Below are 27,291 nucleotides of genomic sequence, written 5' to 3' on the forward strand. Positions count from 1 at the left end.
GAAGAAGAGGGTGATGGTGGAACGTTGCTTCTCAGACTGGAGGCCTATGACAAGTGGTGTGTTTCAGGGTTTGGTGCTGGGTCCATCACGGTTGGTTATCTCTATCAATGATTTGGATGAGAACATACATGGCAAGATGGCAAGTTTGCAGATGACACAAAAGAGGGTGGTATTGCCGATAGTGAAAATGGTTGTCACAAATTGCAGCAGGATCTTGATCGGTTGGTCAGATGGGCTGAGGAATGGTTGATAGAATTTAACACAGAGAACTGTGAGATGTTGCATTTTGGGTTCTAGGAGTGAGGGTATATAGCTCATTGAAGGTGGTGTCACAGGTAGAAAGGGTGGTCAAAAAGGCTTTTGACACATTGACCTCCATCAGTCAGAGTATTGAGTATAGAAGTTGGGAGGTCATGTTGCAATTGTATAAGATGTTGCTGAGGCCATATTTAGAGTATTGTGTTCAGTTCTGGGCACCAGTGTGGGACCATGACTGTTGCACAGAAAATCAAAGTTCTCCCAATGCTGCAATTTTAATTAAATGCAGTAAAATGATGGAAAGACTCAGCTAGTCCTGGATCATCTGTGAAACGAGAGACATTCATTACTTCAAACTTGGGATAGTAGGGAAGGTGAGAGAATGCTGGAGGAATGGATGGGGCAAAGGAAATACTTCTGATAAGGTGAGGCCAGGGTCGCCGAGGTAATCCTGTTGTTCACTGAGCTGACTAGCTAATAAATTATGAGGGCAGCGAGAGAGGGTGGGAAAACAAAGGTCCGTAGAAAAGCCATGCTTCAATCACACCTGGAATAACTGGTGCAGTGTAATGGATAATATAAAAGAGATGTTTCATTTCCTGTGGGAAAGTGCTTTGTGAAAGTGAGTATAGGTGGAAGACAGACCAGGGAGAGTCAGAGATAAATGTCCCTTCAGAAGTGGAGGGGAGGGGAAGATATCTCTGTTGGTATAATATTGTTGAAGGTGCACTTTCCAGTTAGGCGTCACCTCAATCCTAACATTTCCCCCGTTTCAGTGACTATGCTCATTAAGGGAAAATGTTCTAGTCTTTCCTCAATTAACATAATCTCTGAAACAAATGGTATCTTACTTCAATGAACATAGTCAATGAAACAAATGGAAAAGAAATGGGCTTTTCGGGTAGTAAAAGATAGCTTTCCATATCACATCAATAAACAATTTGTATTCTTGTCTGCTTATTGAAATATCATGTCAAGTAGCAAAGATCTTTGTATTTCATCATTTTCTAACGTAATTTGCATGAAATTCTTAGTGATATGTGAAATCATACATATTTGCTCTAGAAGAATCATTTTTATGTAATGAGCTTGCAATTTGATTTCTTTTAGAGCAAATGTCACCCTCCATAGCATAAGAATAGTAGTTCTTTTGGACGATTTTTACAGTATGCTATACAATCCGATCACCATTTAATATGGTCAACTGTTCTTATATTTGTTTTGGGGAATTAGCTGAGTGTGTAAGCATGTAATACAATAACAGATGCAAAGATCCAAAAAGATAGAATGCAGATTATAGATTCTGAATACAATAATGGATTTTCCCTCACCAGTTGCGTTAGTGCCACCATGATTCACTCCCTTTTTAATCACTTATTGTTCATATTTGGTGGTTTGGTATTACTGCTGACAAATGCTTTTGTTTAATCGTGAAATTTATAGTTTACAGGCGTGCTGCTATGGAGAGAAAGACCTTTCAGAAATATCAGTGAGAACTTTTGTGTTTCAACCATTGTGGAAATAGGAGCTTCCATTATAAATGTCTCAAATTATACAAAAAAGAAAACTCAAATGAAATAAAGCGTTCCTAGTCCATCAATCCGTCCTTCCATTTGTACAACCAATTCAATAAGAAATATGCTCACCTGAAGGATTTCCCACCTTATTCTCCAGAGGTAATCACATAAAACTCCAGCGTTCATATTCATAAGCTCATTATCAGCTTTGATTTGTTGATCATCTCACTTTTTCCATTCCCAGCAGTAGAGGGCCACCATGCCTTGAGGAATATGTAATTATTCCATTCTCCATACATAAATTATTTATTAAACCTTTTAAAGATAATCGTATTCTTAACTACAGTATATTTGCTGTGATTCCATTCCACATATTGCATCAGGTTTCCTGATAACCAGTGAGCTGTCTGAGCTCACCAGTTGCAATTTCTTCCATGCTGTTAATTCTGGTATGGCCCTGGGGCTATCTTCTTTTGGGAAACTGACTCCCAGCTGATTGTGAGACCCAGCATAGTGTAGGATCTACGCAAGTTTGAGGAGCTGGGTCTGCCTCCAAAAAGGCTTTAAACTGCAGGTGAGGACCCACTGCTGGCTCACTACCTTTGCAAACTGTCACTATTGCAGGATTTATGAATGTCTCTGATAAAACATCAGACTATTTTATGTATAAACTAATATTTTTAATTATCTTTAAAATTTGAAAAATTATATAACTAAAAACACTTTCACACTTAAAAAACAAGTGATTGTATTTCAAATTTCAAAAGTTTTTTTTGGCCTTCCATCACAGCTATGTGATGGATGTTTATGTAAAATGTAATTATGTTGTGTCTGGGTCTATTTGTGTGTAATGTATGGCTGCAGAAACGGCATTTCGTTTGGACCTCTAGGGGTCCAAATGACAATTAAATTGACTCTTGACTCTTGACTCTCTTGACTCTTGAAATAACTAAATTCATCAAATAGACAATGGACAGCTTCTTTGGTCAAATTAATGCCACCAGTGTCACTGTACCTGCATTAGTTTAAGGGGGCGGATTTCTCAGCTCAAGAATTGGACCATTGGACTCTATGGGGAGTTCTCTTGTACAGCCGAGGTGTCATCAGGCTAAATTTCAATAAAGTGAAAGATGGACTTTTAAAACCCGTAAAGCAGTCTTGGCTTATTCCAGGGTTTGTTCCTGCAGAATATGGGTGACAGCCTTCTGCTGTGCTTGATAGTCCTGTAAGAGCTTACAGTCAGCAACATGGAATAAATCTGAGGGCTCTTCAGTGCAAGATCTGCCCCATTCATTCACCAAAGATGAAAATTATTTCTGGCTCTCAGCACTTACATCCAGTTAACATTTGTCCTTTATTATCTTTTTCTTTCCTCATAATACTTTAAATAGTGGAAGAGGTTAATTCCTGCCCTGGACACTCCGCTCTCTAATACTATCAACCCCATGACAAGGTTTCCCTTCCCCAAGGACTCTGGCGTACAGGGTTTGTTCCTAGGGCTCGTGGGTGACAAACTTCTGCTGCTTGAAAACCTATTCCTGCCCACACATTAGACTTCTGACTGCTTCATTGTGGGGCTGATCTTGAATGCTGACATCTCTCTCAGGGTGGTGATGGAGTGAACTTATTCCTGCTTATCCTGCCACCTGCCTCCACCCACTTTGCCTACCTACATACAGATCTTATAACAGTTTAAAAATAGAGCTATTGTTTCTGAAATGTATTTTTCTACGTTGACAGGGTTTACCAGGACCAGTAGGAAAACGTGGACCTAAAGGATTAAGGGTAAGTGACTATGTGAAATCCATCTATTGGTTTTCCATGGTCTTGCTAAATGAGCGCTAAAACTATTTGATTGGTTAACTGGATTTGTTGTGTTAACAGGATAATACTAACCCAAAGGGCATTCAATGACCTTGTATGGAAACATGAATCCAAATTGAGTAAAAAAACACATCGATGTGGAAACATTATTTTAAAAGTTATATCTGGGGTATGTGTGGTATTAACTGAGGTTTCCAAACTATTTTTGGTATTAAACTTTGTCTCTACAATAGATGAAACAAAAACATCATCAATTGGCAGTTTTGTTTTTTTACAAATCCATTGACCCAATTGCACTCATGATACACAGTATCATATTATCACCATATCATTCATATTTATTTCCTGGAAGCAATAAGATTTTATGAAAAAACACTGCAAACTTACACAACCTGCATAGTCATAAACACTACTTCCAGAGGCTATATCAATAAAACATTTTCATTTTTGCCAATCTCGGTACATTGATGAGGTTACCATGCTGTTTAACTAGGACATTTTCACAGGACAAATATCTCTTTAAGACGAGTTGACATTACATTAAGAATGTCCTGTCGACTTTCTTAGTTTCACTGATTTAAATATGGCATCAGTTTGATTTTCACAATGTGAAAAAGTTCTAGCCGTAGATTTCATTCAGTCATTATCAAATTTGTGTAATGATGAATTGTGTCAAAATACAAACATTTTCAACATATTAAATCAAATATCATGTGTGCCAGGATTCGGGCATATGGCCTCTAGCTTCTTCCTGTCTTCCTCATTGCAATATGTGAATGACAGTGAAGGTCAAGTTGTTCCATGCACTGCAGTTGGTTTGTGATTCTCTATGGAAACCATTGGAGTAAAAATGTGTACATTGCAGCTTATTGTTTGTGAACTTGCAATGGGATTTTCTGGCCACTAAACAACTAGATTCAATTTCATTTTCACAGTCAATGCAAGTTACTGTCTCCCTTGTCACCTTAAATATATTATGAAGAAGCTGTGAATTGAGGGAACTCATCTACATGTTTGCACTTGCATGGTTTTTCTAAGCAGATGACTGACTTCTGTCCAAGAAGTAAAGTTATTTTCATCTCAAACTGTTTAATTTTCTCACTGAAAAAAGAAATCTCAATCCAGAATTACTTGCCTACAGTATGTTGTGCGTTTATACCGTGTGGCCTCTGCCCAGTGGGTGGACAATTTTTTGCAAAGAACATCTCTTCCATCTTTGCATTTTGATGGTACACATCATTCTTAATATCTCTGCCAACTGTACCCATTTTGTGACCTGTCTGAAACTATTCAGTAGGAGCGAGAGGCAGAGTTGACCTTTCAACAGAAATGCTCTGTTTGCAATTTTACATATATGTTCTTTTTCCTGTTGTATGATATTGTGCATGTGGGATTTCTGCATATGGAATTAATGCACTGCAACAAAATCCTCTTCATTCCATACCTTCTTCAGAGAGGTTTGTGCTGACAATGTGCTGATAATTAGTGGTCTAACAATCAAGTTGTAATTACTTACTTTCATCTGTGAGTCACCTGAAACATTCTCTGTCCATTCCCTCTACAGATGCTACCTGACCCACTGAGTTCCTCGAGCACTTTGTGTTTTGCTCAAATTCCAGTACCTGCAGTTCTTGTATCTCTGCTACTTCCTTATCTCTGTTTTGTTCTGCTACTGTAAAATTGCATGAATTTCAGAGATGTTTAATTCATCAGTCTTGTTCCGATCAGCATGCCACATCATTTTTTCTATTATTGCTCCTTCATTTTATTTTTCACTATATTGGTTAGAACAGGGTTGTTCATTCAATGACATGGATTGTTGCATAGAATTTGACTTTTCTAATCTCAAGGCTAATTTACTTTTGAGAAATACAAAGGATGTGAGTATAATGTTCTAGAATTTTCACAGCTATCAATTACATGGCACATGAAATGGCACATGGCACTGCTCACACAAGCAGGAAATCCTCCAGCTCAGTTAAGAGTTACTTTACAGGAAACTTTTAAAACAAATGCTCATCAACTATAAAGTACATATAGTGGCCAAAATAATGATTGCATATTAAATTATTTCTGATTTAATTCAGAAACCCTAGGCAATTCATATTTGGTCGCTCTAAAAAGCAGAATGTTACCGTTTATTTTCCGAAGTTGCAGTTTCCTCTTCAGGTTGAAGAGGAACATATACAAAGAAAACCTGTAGTGACATGCTCATTCTTCAAAGGACAGGTATCCTTGACCCACTGTAGAAAACCTGCTGCTCCATTAGGATTATCAGAGGATAGGTTCAGTGAGATATTTATCCCTCTGGGGATTGTATGAAACAAATTGAAGCAATGAAGATGTAGCTTACATTGTATATTAACAGAAGGAGCATTAGGAAATTATTTACATGTAATATTCCTATCACTGAGTTGCACTATCTAATTATTTGGACATTACTTGTGACTTTTGTCTGGGTTACGGCACGAAAAATACAACAATCTGTAAGTAATGCAAGGTTTGTAATCCACTTTAAAATGTTAATTGGAAGGAACCTTTAAATATTCCTACTTAATCTTCTTCATGAATGGTGCCTATTGGCTGCACTTGGTGCTGAAATATTTTGATATTGTGCACTTTTCTTGTCCACATCCAGGAACATGCTGGGCAAGATAGTCTTAGAACCAAACAGCTAGGTACAGAGTAGTGCCAAAGGCTTCACGCATTATAAACGGGACATCAGGGTGGGCCAAATCTTTGCTGACATTTGGAAGTATTGAAAATGAAATACTTGTTGAAACATTTCGGAAAGTATAAAGAAAAGAAATCACCTAAAATTATCTGCAATAATTATTAACATTACTGCAAACACAATTGAAGAATTGTAAACTTTTCATATTCTTCTTCCTCACTGTTCTAAAATCTGTATTGAAATGAATGAGTTCACAGATCTTTTGCCAGCTCTAATCTGCCACGGGATCTGCAAGTAGATTCCCCCAAAATAAATTCTGGGGAATTCCAGCAAACACCCACTTCATCACTAGAGTTCATGCGGAATGCAGCAGCAGAGCACAGGCAGGAAATCAACACAGGAGCTCAGCCAAGAAGTTACTGGGACTTATGAGGATGAATGCCAACAGTTCTATGTAGAACTGCTGGCAAAACCATCAGAATCTGGCCTATGACTGCATTTTCCATGGTTAAAGTTCAGAATCAGCAGAATATTAATATTAACTGTACTTGAGATTCAGAATTTTTGTGGATATTACCTAATTCTTAGGTTAAAATTATACTCCAATTCTCGGAAGAAAAGTTTACAAATTAAACAAGTTGGTGTTATAGTTGTATATATGCTAATACACGTTGTTCTCTAAAATGACTCATTTAAACCTTATTACCTCCATTGTAAATGCTGCCAGTGTTTAACAAGTTTAGGAAGCAACTTTGATGTATGTGATATGCTGAGAACAGGTTAAATAGATTAATGGGGTGTTAGAGCAGACAATCTTCTTGTTTGATAAACTTCTTGTTTATCACAGCCTTAGCTGTGCGAGTGGGAGGATAACAATGAGATTTACAGACAAAATGACCAGTTCTGACAGAAACAGGGAAAATAAATTATATAAAGGTGGAGAATTTGATATTGAGTCTGTGGCATTGTTACTCAAGCTTGTATAGGGCTTAGTTTTGACAATGGAGAAGGCCATAGACAAATAGGTTAGAGCAGGAGTAGGATTGAGAATTGAGAGTAGTCGCAGAGAACAGGAAGCCCGTGGGTCACCCAATCTGCAATTGTTTTCACCAAGATAGAGGAATAGTGCTTGTGAAAAGACTAAAAAGTCCAACACTTGAATAATTAATCTCTTTTACTGGTTAATCTGTATGGATGGAGCTTTGATTTGTTATCCTGAATCTTAATTGGGTAATCCAGGATATAAGAAGCATTTGTGATATTTTTCAAACTTCAGGCCATCCTTCTGAATCACAATGAACTGTTCCAAATATGCCAGTTTTAATCACTCAACATCCATGCAATAGCACAGGATAGGATCTGTCTTATAAATATGCAATAAGTTAAGTATTCACACACAGTGAAGTAACAGAAACCGATGAAACCAAATGAGATAATAGTGGATGGATTTAATTCTTAACTGGTTTTAGCACAGTGACAGATCAGAAAAAGGATAAATAATTTAATTTTGCTGTATACGCAATTAAAAATAAATGTTTCTTTCAAATACATGAATACATACTGAATTGTCAAATGATTGTTCACTTGATTGCAGAGTTCAGTTGTTTCCTCCGTTCTGAATCACTGTTTTATTTTTGGACACCAAGACCTTTCACAGTTAGGTGTTGCTGAAGTTTTTTTGGCAATTTGAAAAGTGAACTGTTGACAATATGAGCTTGGGCATGCAATTCCGCAATGAAAACAAAGTCCTATTAGAGACTGTTTGGTTTGAATTTTCAGAACTGGCAGCTTGGAAAGAATGCTGATTGAATATTATTGTTAGTTTATTGAGATGAATGTGCAAGGATATGTTAGGCTGGATTAGCTGAATGTAATATTTTGCTGAGCTGAATATTTGTGGGCACATTACATGATGACATAAGAACTTTGAGAATTGTTAGAATGTTTGTCAATGTTAAGATGAAGAGACCAATGTTCACAGAAACAATTTACAAAGAATGGCATACAAATTATGACTTAGAAATAACTTGTTTAGTCTAATCAAAATATAAAGTGTTGGAGGAACTGAGCAGGACCCGTTTCTATTGCATACAATTCTATGAATGTAAGAAGTGACCCACTAGAAGTTTATTGATTTTGCATCAGTGAAAATTGGTAGAAAACACAACAATGCTTAAATACTTACAACAATATTCACACACCACACCAATTTTATACAAATACCTCGCACTTCAAAGACATTAATAAATGTTGAACTTTGTATGTTATATACATTTATTGCAACACATTTATTGACTTGCTTGCTACTGAGCTGTAAGCCATTGCAGATGGTAGATGCATCCACCCGCTCACTTGTTTGTAGGTAAGGTGCTGATGTATACTTGTTCACCTGATGTACTGTCAGTAGCCAACTTTGGTTCAGAGATCATACAGGATGGCAAAATACTAATGGATAATCCTTGTAATTGCCTCATTTCCACCACATTCAATTACTGTACCTCCCTGCTTTATAACATGGGGAAGGTTTAAATGTGTGCCATTGACCTGCACACTTTCCTCATTGTGAGTGTACTCCTTCTTTCAGATATACAAGAAATATTAAATATCCATACCCCAGTAGTGGAACGATTGCATTCTGGAGAGAAGAACATCATAACATAATGTTCACATCTACCAGTAGATTCTAGCACTTCAATGATAATAGAATGTGTTTTAAAGATATATCAAGAATGAAGCCACAGGACAGGATTACTGGTGTGCTAGCTCACCAGAGGTTGGCAGCATTGATATTTTAATGAACTCAGTTATATATTATGAAGGGGCAGCATATTATTAGTTGAGATGTCTATGGGCAAGAGCTGAACCTGCATTAACCTCCATTCAGAATCTAGAGTCTTTATTTTCTAGCATAAGAATAGTGGCAGCTGCTGTCAATTCTCGAAGCAACTATAGAATGATATTTGAAGGCAGTCACCATTACATCTCAGCCAGGAGGCACCCAATGTATGAACTTGACAGAGTTAACCCTTCACGTGGTTCAGTGTGCACAAAAGTATCCTCTTTTAGAATGAAGCAATTACGAATCTATCACTGCCACCTCAACAGTGACCAAGTGTAGTTATTCATGGCAAGATGGTGCAATCCAAAGTTGAGCCATTTAGGCTCGTGGTTGCCCTCAAAACTATCTGCACCCTCCCGCAGTTTCCACCATGGCGCACTGCACATGAAGTATAGGTAGGTAGAAGCAGAAAGAATGCAGAAATATGATTATTAACCCTTTGTCTTGATTTGATATAGAAATACAGAGTGCAGAATTACTATAGCACTACGGTTACAGAGAAAGTGCAGATGAAAAAAAAGTGTAAGATCCACAATGGTGTCAATTGGAAAATTGGAACTACACACTAGTTTATTGATTTGCAGAGAAGAAGCTGTTCCTGAATCTGGTGGTATATGCTTATAGGCTTTTATGTACCTTCTGCCCATCGAGAGAGGGGAGAAGAGGGAATGACCAGGGTGAGAAAGATCCTTGATTATGTTTTCTGATTCCTTATGATGGGAAGTTTTCATGGATTTCAGCCTTCCTATTTGAAAAATGGCACATGTTGTAGGCATTGCATCAGTGTTGGACTGCAATTAAAGTTCAGACGAGTGCATAGCAATGGTATTCAGTGCTATTTCATATACAATGAGCTGTAACCTTGTTTAATGTGTTTAAAACTGCATTTGCAGAAACAGTCTTTGAAGCTGTTGAGAACATTTTCCATAACCTTGACTTAAGTCTTAAAGACAGTGGGAAAATTTCATAATGCAAGGACTTCAGCCTAGTACACTGCATCAAGAGCACCATAGTAATTCACAATATATTGATGTTGGAAGATAGGGTAGAGGTAATACCAAAGGGAAATAATGAAATAGTTGTTCATTGCCAGGCATAAAGTATGGTGTAATGGTAACTTCCCATTTATCATTCTATGTCCAAATAGTAGTTATATTGCAGTCTGGCATGAACTGATTTTCTGTAACCTAAGCTGGTAGAATGTGGTCCACAATTGAACCTTAGTCTACAAAATACCTCTGAAAGAGTGGGGCCTGCTGTCACTGCAGACTTTGTTTTCTTTCTACTTTGTAAATTGTTGCTGTGCAGTGTTTAGACTGTGCTTTTATACAATAAAAAGCAAAATATTTAAATTCTGAAAATCTGAAATAAAAATAAATACTGGATATACTCACCAGTATTTGCAGACAGAAGTATTGATTGATAGATCCAATTAATACAGCATGGAAACAGGCCCTTTGGCCCACTGATTCTACACCGACCATTGATCACCCATTCACACAGGTCATAAAATCATAAATACATACAATACAGAAACAGACACGTTCAGCACAATTCTCTTTGCAGGATGTGATGCCGTTCTACACAAATCTAATTTAGGCTGCATTAGGGCTATATCACCTTACACTTTTCCTGTCCATCTACCTGTCAAACATCTTTTAAATGTAATTGTTTCTGCCTCCACCATTTTATTCTGAATGTTTGTCCTATCTTGACACTTCAGAGTTTTATAAAATATTGCTAAATCACCTCTCTTCCAATTAAACCAAATTCACGTGTTTATATTTCCTTGTACCCAACAGCACAATGGAATGGAGAAGATGAATGTTTGCTGTATTGCATAATTTGGAAAGATTATTTTTATGAACAATGCTGGAATTAAAATATTTGTGTAGTTACATATAAAATAACATTGTTCAGATTCTTTTACCCGTTTTTTTATGTCATGTTGTTGTTGAGAAGAAACAGTTGCACAATTTGATAGGGAAATCAAATATCTGCTTTTTTATGATTATGTTATTCTACATTCCATTGCTAAATGTACCTTGTTTAACTAGCCCAATGGTAAATGTCATGAATGAAATATCATGGTTTTGCTTTAATCAAGTTATTAAACCCTCTAGCATGGATCGTACGGTAGGCTTTTCATATTTTTGTTTCTAGAAGCAGTGTGCATCAGACAGCTTGATCCCTGGTGTGAGGGTATGTGCCCTTGGACTACATCGTGGAAGCCAGCACCATGCAGTCCATGGGCATATACACTTGCCTCAAGGCTTTGTTCATCACCTCGCTGCATCGTTGGAACCAGATAAATCACTGACATCCCTGAATTACTACAAGATCCACTGATGGCACTTCTCTCCTCTTTCTACAGGGCTTCATAGGCCCACCAGGTTTAATGGGGCTTTCGGGGGCAAATGGAAAGCAAGTAAGTCTTTCTCTCTTTCATTTTCTCTCTCAATTTCTGTAACATTTAGTCATAAATAAACAAGTGATATTCACAATCTGATTTTTTTTTTTAACTAGCACATATGTTGAAAAAACTTTTTCCAAGCTTTCTGAAATGAAACTAATTTGCAATCTGTTATTGTGATTACCTATGAACAGCACAACTGCTTTCAGTTGCATTTTTTTCCTCGCTTGGTGCTTCACCATGGTAAACATTCTGTGTGTTGCTTCCCTATTACTTAATGTAAATCAATACCTCCACCAAATTGGAATAGGATCAGAAAATAAGCAAGCATAAAATATGAGATGTTTAACTGAATGCTAGGCTTACTTCTCTGATAGATTACATGTAAATTCCATCAACACATGCTACTTTTGGCTCAGTCACAGACAGGTAAGATCATTTTACAAAACGTAATCCTTCTAAGATGATTCCCAGGCATCGGTTTAATGGCATACCTAGAATTAATTGTTGCCTAGGTTTCCCTTGCTTTCCACTTAATGAGGATAACACTTTTCCTGTTCCACCATATCTTTCCTCACTCAGTGAATCTGGGGTTCTTTACTATTATTTTCTAAATGAGTCTGACAGTGGTATTGGAATATAACAAAAGTAATATGTACCTCAAACTTTTTCCATTTGTATATCACTTTGTATGTCGCAAACATCCACTGCAAGAGTGTAACTTAAGAAAATTTGACTGCCCCCGGATAAGGAGATGCTAGGGCAGAAGATTAAACATTTGGTGAATGAAGAGATTTAAAGGAGGTTCTTAAAGGAGAAAATAAAGATTTTCCAGTAGGGGAGAGATTTCCAGAATTAAGACATGGTATTTGAAGGCATGTAGGTATCAAAAGCTCAGCAACTAAATTTGGTGGCAATCAAGAGGCCAGCATTTGAGCAGGGCAAATATCTCTGAGGACTATAGAATTTCAAATTACAGAGGTAGTGAGAGAAGAGAACATGTGCAGATTTGAAAACATGGATATGTAATTAAACTTTGAGGTGCTATTCAATCAGTAGGTCAGCATGCAGATGGGTATTTGGTAAATAAGATGATGCAAGTTAGGGTGCAGACAGTAAAGATAAGACCCTGCATATGTGAATATGGTGCACAAGTGCTATGAAGTAATTTTTAACCATTGTCCAGTATGTTCTTACAATTAGAAGGTAGACACAAAATGCTGGAGTAACTCAGTGGGTCAGGCAGCATCTCTGGAAAGAAGGAATGGGTGACGTTGACACCTGGAGCAGCGGGTACAGAAGATGAGGTTGGAGGAGGTGCAAGTGAACCTCAATCCTCCAACATTTTTGCCACCTCCAACTACTGGCCACATCTTCCCATCTCCACCTCTTTCTGCTTTCCGCAGAGACCATTCCCTCCGAAACTGCCTAGTCAACTCGTCCCTCCCCTCCCAAACCACTCTCTCCCCGGGTACTTTCCCCTGCAACCTGTCCCTTTACCTCCCCCCCTCAACTCCATCCAAGGACCCAAACAGTCTTTCCAGGTGAGGCAGAGGTGCACTTGCACCTCCTCCAACCTCATCTACTGTATCCGCTGCTCCAGGTGTCAACTCCTCTACATCGGCGAGACCAAGAGCAGGCTCGGTGATCGTTTCGCTGAACACCTCTGCTCAGTCCGTCTTCATCTACATGATCTCCCGGTGACTCAGCACTTCAACTCCCCCTCCCATTCCCAATCTGAACTTTCTGTCCTGGGCCGCCTCCTTTTATTAGAGTGAGGCCCAGTGCAAATTGGAGGAACAGCACCTCATATTGTGCTTGTGTAGTTTACACCCCAGCGGTATGAACATTGACTTCTCTAACTTCAGATAGCCCTTGCTTTCTCTCTCCATCCCCTCCCCCTTCCCAGTTCTCCCACTAGTCTTAAGGGGCTGCCCCACTGCGACAACCTAATTCGCGAGTTACGAGTGTCTTCGACCTTCAAGCTCGAGGGCACTCGCCTGGAAAAGCTCGAGCTGGATCGACCGTCCGTGTTGAAACCGCGAGCAGGATCCACAGACACACACGCACACACGCACGCACATACACACACACACACACACACACACACAACCCCCCACACCCCCACCCCCCACTGCAAAGGCTGGGGCCAGGGAAAACGGGGGAGCGCTGTCTGAAATTCACACCCGCGATGAAGAGGAAGGTAAAAGACGGCTGCACAGTGTACGATAAGTCCTTTAGAGAGCACGGGGGGAGAGAAGGGGCGGAGAAGGAGAAGTATAATAAAGTTTAGCGGGCATTTTATGTACTGGTCGGTCTTCCTTGGTCCTGAGAACTCCAATGAGCCAATCAAAATACCCGGTCAGTGAAGGAGATTGCCTACGGCTGCCCTCGACTGCCTGCAGCTTAACAGCGACCCCACTCCACTGCAATAGGAGTTAAAAAGAACCACGCCGACCAAATTTTACTCAGGGAAAATTTTTCAACATGTTGAAAATATTTCCGCGACCTAGCTGAGGCCGCGAGTATGCGGGAACTTCCCTCGAGCATGAAGGAGAGTTCCATTGACCTCATAGGACCTCCTAGGACCACGTGTCGACCATGCTGCGAGTTTGAGTCGAGGGCAAATCTTCTGAACTCGCGGATTAGGTCGCCGCAGTGGGACAGCCCCTTTACTGTCTCCGACTACAATCGATCTTTGTCCTGCCTCCTCCCCTGACATCAGTCTGAAGAAGGGTCTCGACCCGAAACGTCACCCATTCTTTTTCTCCAGCGATGCTGCCTCACCCGCTGAGTTACTCCAGCATTTTGTGTTTATGTTCTTACAGTTGACTGACCAACAATATGTTAACCATGGTCAAACAAAATTACCATATCAATGATAATCTGCAATAAAAAACAGAAACTGTCACAAATACAGTAAAACTGATTCAGCCTCTAGCTCACCAGATGATGTTTGCCACACTCCCTTCTGACTCATGGGGAAAGTCTACGAATCCGGCATCACCAAGGTCCCATGTTTGGTGGATTATGTGTATTACACTGCATTTGTTTTCTCAAGAAGTTGTATAAAGCCACCTGGGGGTTATTATAGTTTAATTCATGGAGTTTGGTGCAAACCATGGACACTGAGCATTTGAGCTTGTGGTTTACAGCATTACATTTTTTTGGCAAAATATTTAATTTGTTACTTCCTGTTTATCCATTTTTGATGACATATCGCTTATCGATATGATAGTTCTGAATTTCTTTGTTACAGGTGCAAGAAATGTTCTGTAAATAGATTAACACTTGTATCTAGGTGGTTCATACAGGTATATTCTAATATACTAAACTTATAAGAAGATAATTCATTGAATTTTAAAACAAAAACAGAAAATTCTGGAAATACTCAAAGTCAGGCAACATGTGTGGGAAGAGAAACAAAATAAACCTTGTGTCAGAACTGAATGTGGCTCTTTCTCTTATCACAGGTGTGGCCTGGTCCGTTGAGTATTTCCAGCATTTTCTGTTTTGTACTAGATTTCTAGCATCTGCAATTCTTTTTTCCAATTTTCTCTGAACTTTGAACTGTTTATATTGCATTTCATGTCACAGCTAACACAGATAATAACTGTAACCGTATATTTGATTGAAAATATTTTGCAAATATGTTTGATATAGAAATGTTTTTAATGGTTTACAGATTTTCATCAGGATGTTGGTGACATGCACCAAAACTGCTGATTTTTGAAGAATGTAATCATAGAGTGTATAGCGCACTCTGCCTGTGATACCATGCACTGGTATCTCATGGTTCCATGAAAAATAAGAAGGCCTTGACTCTTGATAAACATGCATTGGTAGCTGCCAACACATCTTACATTTTGCACTCTTGATTTTTATTTCTCATCTTTGCAGGGCATGCCAGGAGAACCAGGGAAGAGGGGCAAGATGGGTAGGCCGGTAAAGATTTTCTCCATTTTTCTCAGCTGTTTTATCTGATGTACAAAAGATCTAAGACAACAATTAAAATATAAAATAACATTTACAGAATAAATTAAGAATGAAAGAAGCAAGGAAAATTGTATTGAGAAATTACTTGTGGTTGTTTTATGTCAATGTTCCATGACCTTCTAATATTTCAAAATCGAATAATTTCTTCCTCAAGGTACAAAGTGTCAATTACTATGACTAATCTTATAATTCTAAGACAAGCTTCTCAGGTCAAATTAATGATGTAATTACAGTACCAAGTTAATTATATTGATTGTGGAGCTGAACACTGTTTTAACATATGCAAACTTTTGGCACATATCCTTTATAAACTAAACTACAGGAGTTAGAGATAAGCTGATATAAAACATGACTCTATAGTACTTTACAAAGCAGCCCTTTGTAGGAATAAAACCCTAACAAGAAACCTAGGAAATGTTATGAGTTCCAATTGTAAAGCTGTGCAAAGGCGCACTTGCATTTGCAAATATATATTTTTCTTGGATAAGGAATATGGTAGAATGGGAATTCAACTTCTGGAATGCAATGAATGGATCAGGACTTTTACATAATAGGAATGGAATATTATACATCTGAGCTGTAGAATAGGAATTGAACATTGAAAGACATGCTTTGTTCAAGTTTTTGTTTATATAGATTTGAATTTAATGCAAAAAGTCATAAAATCTTAATTATGAGAATTGTCAATGATTATTGCCAGTTTCTAAACTGAAACATGCATTCCATATTCATTCCATTCTTGGTGTGTTTCTAATCAAAACGAATGCAGGTAAATTAAACAATATTGTTATCCAGCATTAAATGTGTAATGGGGTGAAGTCACCTTGGGGATTAGTGCAAAATAGCAACAGTGAATTGGCAGTCATTTGCTTTGCAAGAAAAACTGAGCAGGCTGCCAATACTTGGGCACTGGATAGCTTTCTAACTAATTGACATATTCAGCAACAGAAGAAAACATCCATGGCTTTAAATAACTGCTGGCCACTGTTCTTCAATTAACAATTTGATTAATTATGTAAGCACCAAAAGAGATCTGTGATTTCAATTGTCTACTTGTCAATTGATTAATGTTGGATTCAGTTGATGACATGTTTGTGTGTTTAAGAATTTGGACAAAGTGTAATGAAACCTGTCCATTCCCACCAGAAGGTGCAAAAACAAGCAGTTCCAATTTGGGAACATGGTCAATATTGTTGGCAGGGACTGATTTGGACAAAAGTTATTAACTTAACATAAATGCTTGTGGTTACTCTGGGTGTAATATGATTAATACAATTAATATTTTTCAATATATTGCACTATTTGATTTCATTGCATCCAAAGCTATATCTTGAAACTGGTAGACTCCCACACCTCTAGTTCCTATATTGGATCATTCTTTTGTCTTAATCCCAATCCAATTTAGACTGCTTTCCGGAAAGTCATCACTATAGTGGGAACAGCACATTTTTCCATTTCCCTTTCATTGTTGAGCTTTGGTAGAGTACAAGGCACGGCTTAAGCTTCACCATCCAGGTGCAGGGAATGAACTCTGTGCTCCTTATGCTCATATTTTGGTGCCTGATAAGCTCATGAAAATGTTAAAACACAAAATTCTGATGCAGGCAAATAAAACAACACAAGGGCCAAAAGTATTTTGAGCCTTATAAACCCGTAAGGTGCAAATTTACGAATGGTTCTGTAGGAGAAAGCAAAGACTAATAGCCAACTTAATCAAGACCCTTGATAAAAGATTCTCCAAGGTGGGCTGCTCTGTGAGGTTAAGAGCGTATGAGATATAGGGAGTGCTAGCTAACTGGATACAGAATTGGCTTCATGGAAGGATGGTGGAAGATTGTTTTTTCAGATTGGAAGCCTGTGACCAGTGGTGCGCCTCAGAAATTGGTGCTGGGCACATTGCTATTTGTGATTTATATCAACAATTAGAATGGGAATGTACAAGGCATGATTAATAAGTTTGCAGATGATCCTAAAATAGGTGGTACAATCGAAGATGGTTATCAAATACGACGACAGGATCTTGATCAGCTAGGCAAGTGGGCTGAGGAATGATGGAGTTTAATGCAGATAAGTGTGAGGCATTGTCATTTGGAAAGTCAAACTAGGGCAATGAATGGTATGGCCCTGGAAAGTGTTGTCGAGCAGATGGATCTAGGAGTACAGGTACATAGTTCCCTGAAAGTGTTGGACAGGAATACAGGGCTTCATTGGACGGTGTTCAGGGTATCGAGCATAACATTTGGGATGTTATGTTCCAGTTGTACAAGATGTTGGTGAGGCCACGTTTGGGTACTGTGTTCAATTTTGGTCACCCTGCTATAGGAAGGAAGTCATTAGGCTGGAAAGAGTGCAGAGATTTATGTTGCCAGGGCTTGGAGCCCTGAGCTATAGGGAAAGGTTGGGCAGGCTAGGACTTTATTCCTTGGAGCACAGGAGACTGAGAGGTGGTCTTATGGAGATGTATAAAATCATGAGGGGGATGGATAAGGTGAATGCAGATGTTTTCCCAGTATCAAGAACCAAATTACTTGGATTGAAGGTGAAATGGACAAGATTTAATAGGAACCTGAGGGGGATTTTTATCACTCAGAAGGTGGTAGGTAAATGGAATGGGCTGCCAGATGAGGTAACTGTGGTAAGTACTATAATAACATTTAAAAGACATGGACAGATACATGGATAATTTAAAAAAAGGATTGGGGGGATATGGGCCAAATCCAGGCAAATTGGACAAGCTTAGATGCGGCATCTTGGTCATCATGGATGAATTGACCAAAGGGCCTGCTTCCATACTGAATGACCCTGCGACTAGATAACTGGAGCTTTAATGATTTGGTCCCTTGCCTTTCAAGGTGAATATCAATTACTTGGAGTTAAATATGGAATCATGTTTTAGAAATTGGCAGAAGGAAGCAGTTTGGTTGAAAGTGAAGATGCAGCTGCAGGAAGATATTAGTGGTCAGATTTGGTCTATGTAAAAAAAGACCAAATGGATTTCAGTGTGGAGATTATGTGTGTCTGGTGGATAACAAAGCAAAGGCATACAAAATAAATGATAGGATACTTGGTTACAGGTAGTATCTCAGATATATAATTACTCAAACACAAGGAGATTTTGATGTCTTGAAATGCATTTTCATAGTTCCCTGAAGGTAGCAGGACAGACATACAAGGTGGCTAAGGTTACTAGCTGATGTGCTTGGAGTGCTGATAGAAATGCTTAGAAGGATAATTAGGGTACGGTTCAAGTGCTGTGTATCATTCTGGACACCATGCTCCAAGAAGGAAATATTTGGGTATCTGGATTCTACTTCTAATTCTTTGGAAAATTCCAAGCTCAACACCTCTTTTTGTTAAAGGAAGTAACTCATCCCTTCCCTCCCAAACCACCCCGTCCCCAGGTACCTTCCCCTGCAACCACAGGAGATGCATTACCTGTCCTTATACCTCCTCCCTTGACCCAGTCCAAGGATCGCAACATTCTTTTCAGGTGAAGCAGGGGTTTACTTGTACCTCCTCCAACCTCATCTACTGTATCCGCTGTTCCAGGTGCAGACTACTATATATCGGTGAGACCAAGCGCAGGCTCGCGATTGTTTCGCTTAACACCTCCCCTCAGCCGCCTAAACCGACCTGATCTCCCGGTTGCTCAACACTTTAACTCCCCCTCCCATACCCACATTGACCTTTCTGTCCTGGGCCACCTCTATTGTCAGAGTGAGGACCAGCGCAAATTGGAGGAACAACACCTCATATTTCGCTAGGGTGGCTTAGACCCCAGCAGTATGACTATTGACTTCTTTAATGTCAAGTAACCCCTACTTTCCCTGTCTCTCCATCCCTCCCCCTTCCTGTCTGACTGTCCTTGATTACATTTTATCTCTGTTTGCTTTGTTGTTTTCTTCTAGCTAACAATGATCTATTCTACATTTTCCATGATCTCCACCCCCTTTGATGTCTCGTTCTCACACCTTACACTTCCTTATCTCTGTATCTCACCCTCCCCTGATACTCAGTCTGAAGAAGGGTCTCAACCTGAAATGTCACCCATTCCTTCTCTCCAGCCTGTCCCACTGAGTTATACTGCCATTTTGTGTCTAACCTCTTTTTGTTTCTCTAAGCTTCCACAGTATCCTTTAGTTACTACTTTCTGGTTTTGTTAAAACCTGCCTCCTGATGTATGCCTTTTGTGGACTGATGTCATTTTGAAAATAGTATGGAAATGCATCCCTTAACCTTCTGCCTTTGTGTGCCAGATATCCATATACTTTACCATCATTTTACTTTCAAATTTTCTGATGCTTCACCATTGCTAATTCTGATCAAATTTGATGGTGACATTGAGACACAGTGGATCAAAAGCAGTAAATGCTTTAAGTCCCTATCCCACTTTCACGACCTAATTCACGACCTCTGCCGAGTTTGCCCTTGACTCATACTCACAGTATGGTCGCCACAAGGTCGTAGGAGGTCTTCCTCATGCTTGTGAGTGGTCTCCGCGTACTCGTGGCAACAAGTAGGTCGCGGCGCTTTTTCTAGCCTGATAAAAAATGTCCACGAGTAAAAAAAAAACGTTGTCATGGAAAAAATCGATACTTTTTACTCGTAGGTAGGTCGTAGTAAGTCGTGATGCTAGTCGTAGGTGGTCGGAGGCAGTCAAAGATAATAGCTCCGGGGTGAAAAAAAGGTCAGTAGAAAAAAAAGGTTATTTAAACAGCAGAACGTGACCTCTGTCACTCCAAGGCATGTTCATTCATAGCTGGAGAGTTTTTTGGAGAGGAGACTTGTGTTTTAGAGATGGCACCAAAAAGGCAGCAGCGCAGGGGGAGGGCACAAGCCTAAAAAAAACAGCCATGCAGGTGTTGCCCAACCAAGAGGAGGAGTGGCAGGAGGTGATGCCACAGGAGGTGATAGTGCTGGAGGAGGTAGCCCTGCAAGAGAGACCCCTGGAGGAGACCAGGATGGTAACATATGTCCCCACCACCACCCCATCCTTCATTGCCTCATTTGAAGCCAGCAAAGCAGCCCTTTCTCCTGTGTCTGACACAGCATCACAGGCAGATGCCCCATTGGTAGTGAGGGAGGGCTGGAGGAAGGTTACACCTTCACCAGGCAGCAGGAAGGGGACCTTGAGGAATGGTTCCAGCAGAATGCCATCCTGTATGAAAAGGAAAATGAGGGGTACAGGGACAGGGACAAGAATGGAATGCATCCACTGCCTCACATGTGTGCTTAAAGTTCCATCTTTTGTCAAAGCCCAGCGCCACTCTCTTCCAGTCATCTGGTCCACTGGGACAGTCCATCATATCATCTCCATTCACCCATTGAGACCTCTTCTTGTGCTTCCTCTTCACCCTTGCTCTTCCACTTCTGCCTTTCTTAAAAGGCTGCTGAAGCAAAAGGGCTACTGCAAACAGCAGTAAAACGTACATGGTCGAAGCCAGTCCTCGACACAGTCGAAGGAGGTCGAAGGAGGTCTTCATAGTCGTGGGAGTTCTTCAACATAGTCGTAGGAGGTCGTAGACATAGTCGTGGAAGGACGTAGGAGGTCGTGGGTTACCGCGACCTTGATTTTTTTTTAGGTCGTTTAAGGTCGTCAGAGGTCGCAATTTAGGTTGTGAAAGTGGGACGGGGGCTTTACTGCCTTTGCAATTAACTATTAATTGATTTTTGTTGAGACGGAAAATTGAGATCATTTGTGGTAATCCAATTTTTGCCCCACAACTAAACACAAGTGCACATTATATCCAGAGCTTTCTGGTCAATGTATTTAATGCTGTCTTTATACCTAGGCTTTCAGAGAAGCGATGGTCCATTGTTTAATTGTTGGTTACTGTACAATGAATTAGTCCCTTAATGTTCTGTTAACATAAGACTCAAATACTGTCATTTACAATAGTCAGTGGTAATGCACAGTTGATAGGTATATCCGATTACTATACCAAAATGGCTAAATGCCTTTGTTTCTGACACTACAGAAATTATCTAATTGGTCATGAAAAACATTTCAAATTAAACAAATTGTTAAAATCATCTGATTACTTTTAAGTTCAAGTTCAAGTGAGTTTATTGTCATGTGTCCCTGTATAGGACAATGAAATTCTTGCTTTGCTTCAGCACGCAGAACATAGTAGGCATTTACTACAAAACAGATCAATGTGTCAATATACCATAATATAAATATATACACACATGAATAAATACTGATAAAGTGCAAATAACAGATAATGGGTTATTAATAATCAGAGTTTTGACCGAGCCAGGTTTAATAGTAAGATTAAACGAGTACTTACCAGTACGAAGTTTGATCTGTATTTTATGAGGAGTTACGATGAGGGATTACGTGAAGAACCCACCCAGCGCGCAGGCGCGGCATACTTCCAAGCAGCGGTGTGGAATCACAGATAGACACTAGTTGAAGTAAAGATAGTGAAGACCAACGAGACATTAGTCCGAATTTGATCTATATAATGAGGGTGGGAGCGGAGGGCACGTAATCCCTCATCGTAACTCCTCATAAAATACAGATCAAACTTCGTACTGGTAAGTACTCGTTTAATCTTACTATTTTACTTCGGAGTCACGTGAGTGACTACGTGAAGACTTCAAAGGTCTGTGATTTCAAACCGTGTAACAGTTATATCACTCACTGCCGAAAGATCATCGAGGGAGGAAGTGGTAGCTAGAGACCAACAAGTTTGTTTAGTTATAAAAGAAATATTTATTAACTATAACAAAAAACAAAATAGCTCCCATGGGCTTTAAATCATAACTTTGCGGTTTTTAAAACGGTATCCGCAAAGACGTCCTGTTCCATCAGCGGTTTGTTGTAAAATCGTTGGAATGTCGATTCCCTTGACCATCCCGCTGCTCTGAGGATGTGGTCGAGGGGAACCTGCATCCTATCCGCCGCTGAGGTGGACGCTGCCCTGGTTGAATGGGATTTAAAAACATTTGTGTTAATCCCTGCCATGCTGAGGACCTGTTTCAACCATCTGGATAATGTTTGGCTGGTTACCCGTCCAAAAGGCTTTCTGTGGCTAACCCATAAGGCTTTCTCTTTCCCTCTTAGCGTTTAGGTTGTGTCTAGATAATGATGAAGGTGGGTCACCACACACAGCCTAGGTTCTGGAGGGTAAGCCCGGAAGATCAACGGGGAGTTTGATGTACCTGGTCTACTTCGTTTTACCAACCCCGGCATGGTGAAAGTAATGGTATCTGGGGTGGTCACCATGTAGTTCAGATTAAGCTGATGGAGCGACTGAACCCTTTGAGCTGAGACAAGCGCCATGAGCATGAGGGTTTTGTAAGTGGCCTGTTCCAGGCTCAGGGATCCCACCGGAGGCCAACCTCGAAGGTGTGTGAGAACTACACTCACATCCCACATGTGAGTGTATCTAGGTGTAGGGGGTTTGGTATTAAAGATCCCCTTAAGGAGTCTGATGACTAGAGGGTGGGATCCCACACTATGCTGTTCTATCGGCATGAGGTATGCGGACAGTGCGCTCCGAGCCGTATTGATGGCACTGTAGCTCATCTTGAGATCATGGTGCAGGTGGGCCAGGAACTCCAGCACATCCGAGATCGAAGTCGTCGTGTAGGATGTCCCTGCGTCCAGACAGTACTGTTCCCATTTCCTGATGAAGGTCAGGTACTGTTTCTTGGTGGAAACTCGCAGGGATGCCGACATGGTGGTGATTGTTCTGTCTGATAACCCCAATCCCCGGTAAGGCCTGTTCAAAATCTGGAAACCAGGAGTTTCAATTTTTGGTGGCATGGATGGCTAATGCCAGTTACCGGGTGAGTCAATAATTGGGGGTGGTGTTGAAGGACCATTGGTGTCTCTACCACCATGTCGTGGAACATTGGGAACCATGGTTGGGTAGGCCAGTCGGGCACGACCAGAATGCCAGAGGCTGAGTCTGCCTGAATTTTCTGGAGTACCCGACTGATGAGGCAGAAGGGAGGGAAAGCATAGAAAAAGAAATTTCCCCAGTCCAGCGTGAAGGCATCTACTGCTGCTGCCTCTGGGTCTGGTTCCCAAGCCACATACATGGGTAGTTGGTGATTTAACCTAGACGCAAACAAATCTATATCTGGCGTACCATATTGCTTGATAATTTTAGCAAATAATTTTGGGTCCAACATCCATTCGATGTTGTCGTTGAATTTTCGTGACCTGGTGTCCGCCACTAAATTTAGTTTGCCTGGTAAATAGGCAGCTGATAGCCAAATATGTCTCTCGACACACCATTGCCAGATTATAGCAGTTAATTTGTCGCATGATACTGATTTAATGCCACCCATGTGCTGGATATAAGATACTGCCGTAGTGTTGTCGATCATAATTCTAACATGCACGTGTCGCATACCAGATGCATATGCTTTTAGCCCATAAAAGGCGGCGAGCATTTCCAAAAAGTTAATGCCCAGTGATTGTAGTAGCGATGCCTCTGAGTTAGTCCATCTGCCACCTGTGCTGTCTTTGGAGTTAGTAGCTCCCCAGCCTAAAGCACTGGCATCCGTTGCAATGGTTATGTTAGGATTGGTTACGGTGATAGGACTGTGACTGTGCCAAATATTGTCAACCCACCACTGAAGTTCTGATTTGGCTTCAGCGGGTAAATCCATTTTGCGATCATAATGCCCCCTATGAAGGCGTATGCATGAGTCCTTGCTCTTTGTAAATTTTGATAATGCAAGGGCCCATGTTGGGCAGCCGGAAATGCTGCTACTATAGAGCCAATAACTCTGGCTACATGCCGTATTCTAGGTTGCGGTGTGGCAATTAAATGGCTACAAGCTTCAATGAGTGAAACTGTTTTGTTTCTGGGCAGAGTGACAGTCATGTGAATCGTGTCAATAGTGAAGCCTAAGTAATCCATGTTAGTAGTAGGCTCCAATATTGATTTATCTGGGTGGAGGATAAAACCCAAAGTTTCAAGGAGTTTGTTTAGTGGCTAACACTCCTGCGACAGCTTGTTCCCCGTGTTCTTCCTAATATGAGAACATCGTCCAGATAGGCCACTACTAAATGTTTTAGTTCTCTCAATTTCTTCATGGCCACTTTAAGAATTTTCGTAAATAGTCTGGGAGCTGTCGTTAAACCATTGGGCAAAGCTCGGTACTGCCATAGCTGGCCCCTCCAGATAAATTTCAGATATTTAAAGTAATCTTTATGAATGGGTACCAAATAGTAAGCATCTTTGATATCTATGCTTGCCATGTAGTATCCCTTGGAGATCAGTTGTCTGGCAGTGACAAATGTCTCCATTTTGAAATGTTGATACTCAACAGACTGATTGAGTGATGTCAGATCAATAATAATGCGACATCCACCATCTTTTTTGGTTTTGAGAAAAATATTTGATACAAATTCTTGCGGCTCGTGTGTGGTCATTTCTATGATGCCTTTAGCCACGAGCCGATCAAGTTCAGCTTGTCCTTCTACCTTCTCAACTGCCGAGGGAAGGAACACCCTTTGGGGCATGTGCTGAACTGGCGGTTCTACGCCTGGTTTGAATTCAATCTTGTATCCACTAATACTGTTGAGTATAAACTGATTGTTAGTAAGGGAGCACCAAACATGCTTGAAGAACCTCAAACGTCCCCCTGTTAATACTACACCCTTTGTCTGTGTATGTTGACAGGAACCAGACCCACCTACCTCCATGTTCACTTGTGGGGTCGTTTTCGGTGGGTCTGGCCCAAGGTTGTCCGTGTTGGTGCTGCGGTGGGGCGGCGCATCTTCCCACGGCTCCGCCCTGGGCCCCGCTCTAAAAAAGAGCACTGGGGGTAGTGGGAGGCGGTCACCAGGCTTTCACCAGCTCGGTATCTGCTGGTGGCTGCCGAGGCGTGCGGCCAACTGGGTGTCTTCGCCCTGCTCGGTCCTGGCCCTGCCCTCATGAGGCCTACTGGTTTTGCCGCCTCTTCCAACTCCTTGAGCCTTTTGGCCAGATCCGCACCAAATAGCAGCGCCTGTCGTTCGGGCGCTGGAGCTTTACAGAGGCCGGCATATGTTGGGTTGAGGGCAGGCCTGATGTTGTCCCGCCGTAGGTTGTTTAGCTCATACGTGGTGCTGCACATCAGTGCGAGGGCATCCTGCTGGGGTATGGTCAAGTCTTCATCCCCAACGGACCGAGCAAAGGCGGTGACGGCTGCTGAGTGGAGCTTCAGGACTCGCTGCATTTTGACCTCCTGAGCCCTTATGTGCTGCCCCAGCTGGTTCCAGATCTGCCCATTTACCGTCTTGACCCTCAGCGCCTCGCAATTTTCGGGCGCGATGTAGTTGTCAAGGGCCTGCTGGACAGCCTTGTCCTGCAGCGGGTTGTTGGACAGCCTGTTTATAGTTGCCGCCATTCTGGGTGGCAACACCATCCCAGTTGTTGGTGGTGCCGCATATCGGCCCACTACACCCAGTAGCTCTTCTTCCGGCACGCCCGGCATGCTGACGATATCCTCCGCCCTGCCCTTGGGATAGGCCAGCCCAGTCCTGGCCTCCCTTACTGCCCTCGAATATAGAGGGTACAGAAGGGGTGTGGAGAGGAGGAGGCCAAAGCCCGTCCTCCTGGGAGATGCCGCATCTCCTCATTAATCATACGCTCGAGGAGCTGCCTCATGCAGCTTATCCGAGCGTCTCCCCTTTTCGGTGGGGGAGAGTGTTCCCGTTCCTCCGAATCATCGGAGGACACCGGCCGGTCGGTTTTCTGTGTCGCCTTCCTCCCTGTGCGGGGCGTTGAGATCTGCAGCACTGGGGGCGGCTCGGTGTCGGGTGAGCGGGAGCGTTGAAAAAGCTCCTCCGCTGCGAGAGGCTGCCGTCCCGCTATGGACCCGTCCTCGGGTGGAGTAGGGCAGGCAGTCCTCCTGGCTGGTCGCTTGCGAGAGGCCATTATTCTCTCTAGCGCGACTCTGTAACAAAAAAGGCACTTACCTGAGGTCTCGTCTTTATGCTGCAGCTGGAGAGCCTGGCTCCAGCTGCTGCCGCTGTTGCACTGCTGACGTAATGCCGCGCCTGCGCGCTGGGTGGGTTCTTCACGTAGTCACTCACGTGACTCCGAAGTAAAATAGCCTGATGGCTGTGGGGACGTAACTATTCCTGAACCTGGTTGGTGCAGTCTTCAGGCTCCTGTACCTTCTACCTGAAGGTAGCAGGGAGACGAGTGTGTGGCCAGGATGGTGTGGGTCTTTGATGAAACTGCATGCCTTTGTGAGGCAGCGACTGCGATAAATCCCCACGATGGAAAGAAGGTCAGAGCCGATGATGGACTGGGCAGTGTTTACTACTTTTTGTAGTCTTTTCCTCTCCAGAGCGCTCAAATTGTTGAACTAAGCCATGATGCAACCGGTCAGCATGCTCTCTACTGTGCACCTGTAGAAGTTAGAGAGAGTCCTCCTTGTGTAAAATACAATACACCATTTGTTACTTGTATTTTTTGTGTGGTGGACATTATTTATATGTAATCATGAACATTGAATATTAACTGATTCTCCATCATATGGTACATCTCAGTTGAGTGAAATTCAGTTCTTAACTAATGATTTAATGTAATGAGAATAAGGTAGCTAATATTATCTCTCTCTTTCTGTAAACCAAATCTTTTTGTCCTGGCACCAGCTTCATACCAGCTTCATTAATACCCAAGGCGAGGCCAGGGACTAGAACTGGTATCTTTAGAAAGATGTAGCTACATACCACACAATTTTGCCATCATTATAAAATGTCTGGAAACAGCTATTTGACCTTCAGATCTTCAGTAAATGTGCTTTCTGC

At 41.2% G+C, this 27,291-nt stretch overlaps 1 protein-coding gene across 2 annotated transcripts in view; it reads left to right on the forward strand.

Annotated features, from left to right (window-relative positions):
* col27a1b (collagen, type XXVII, alpha 1b) overlaps positions 1-27,291 on the forward strand; it is a 313,539-nt gene that overhangs the window by 109,181 nt on the left and 177,067 nt on the right. For both annotated transcript variants that reach the window (XM_055660163.1, XM_055660164.1), the window contains exons 10-12: positions 3,516-3,560; positions 11,487-11,540; positions 15,426-15,470. In XM_055660163.1, the coding sequence (XP_055516138.1) occupies positions 3,516-3,560; positions 11,487-11,540; positions 15,426-15,470 (144 nt within the window). The remainder of the gene's footprint in view (positions 1-3,515; positions 3,561-11,486; positions 11,541-15,425; positions 15,471-27,291) is intronic.

This window comes from Leucoraja erinacea, chromosome 31 (assembly GCF_028641065.1).
Source record: "Leucoraja erinacea ecotype New England chromosome 31, Leri_hhj_1, whole genome shotgun sequence".
Classification (NCBI taxonomy): Eukaryota; Metazoa; Chordata; class Chondrichthyes; order Rajiformes; family Rajidae; genus Leucoraja; species Leucoraja erinaceus.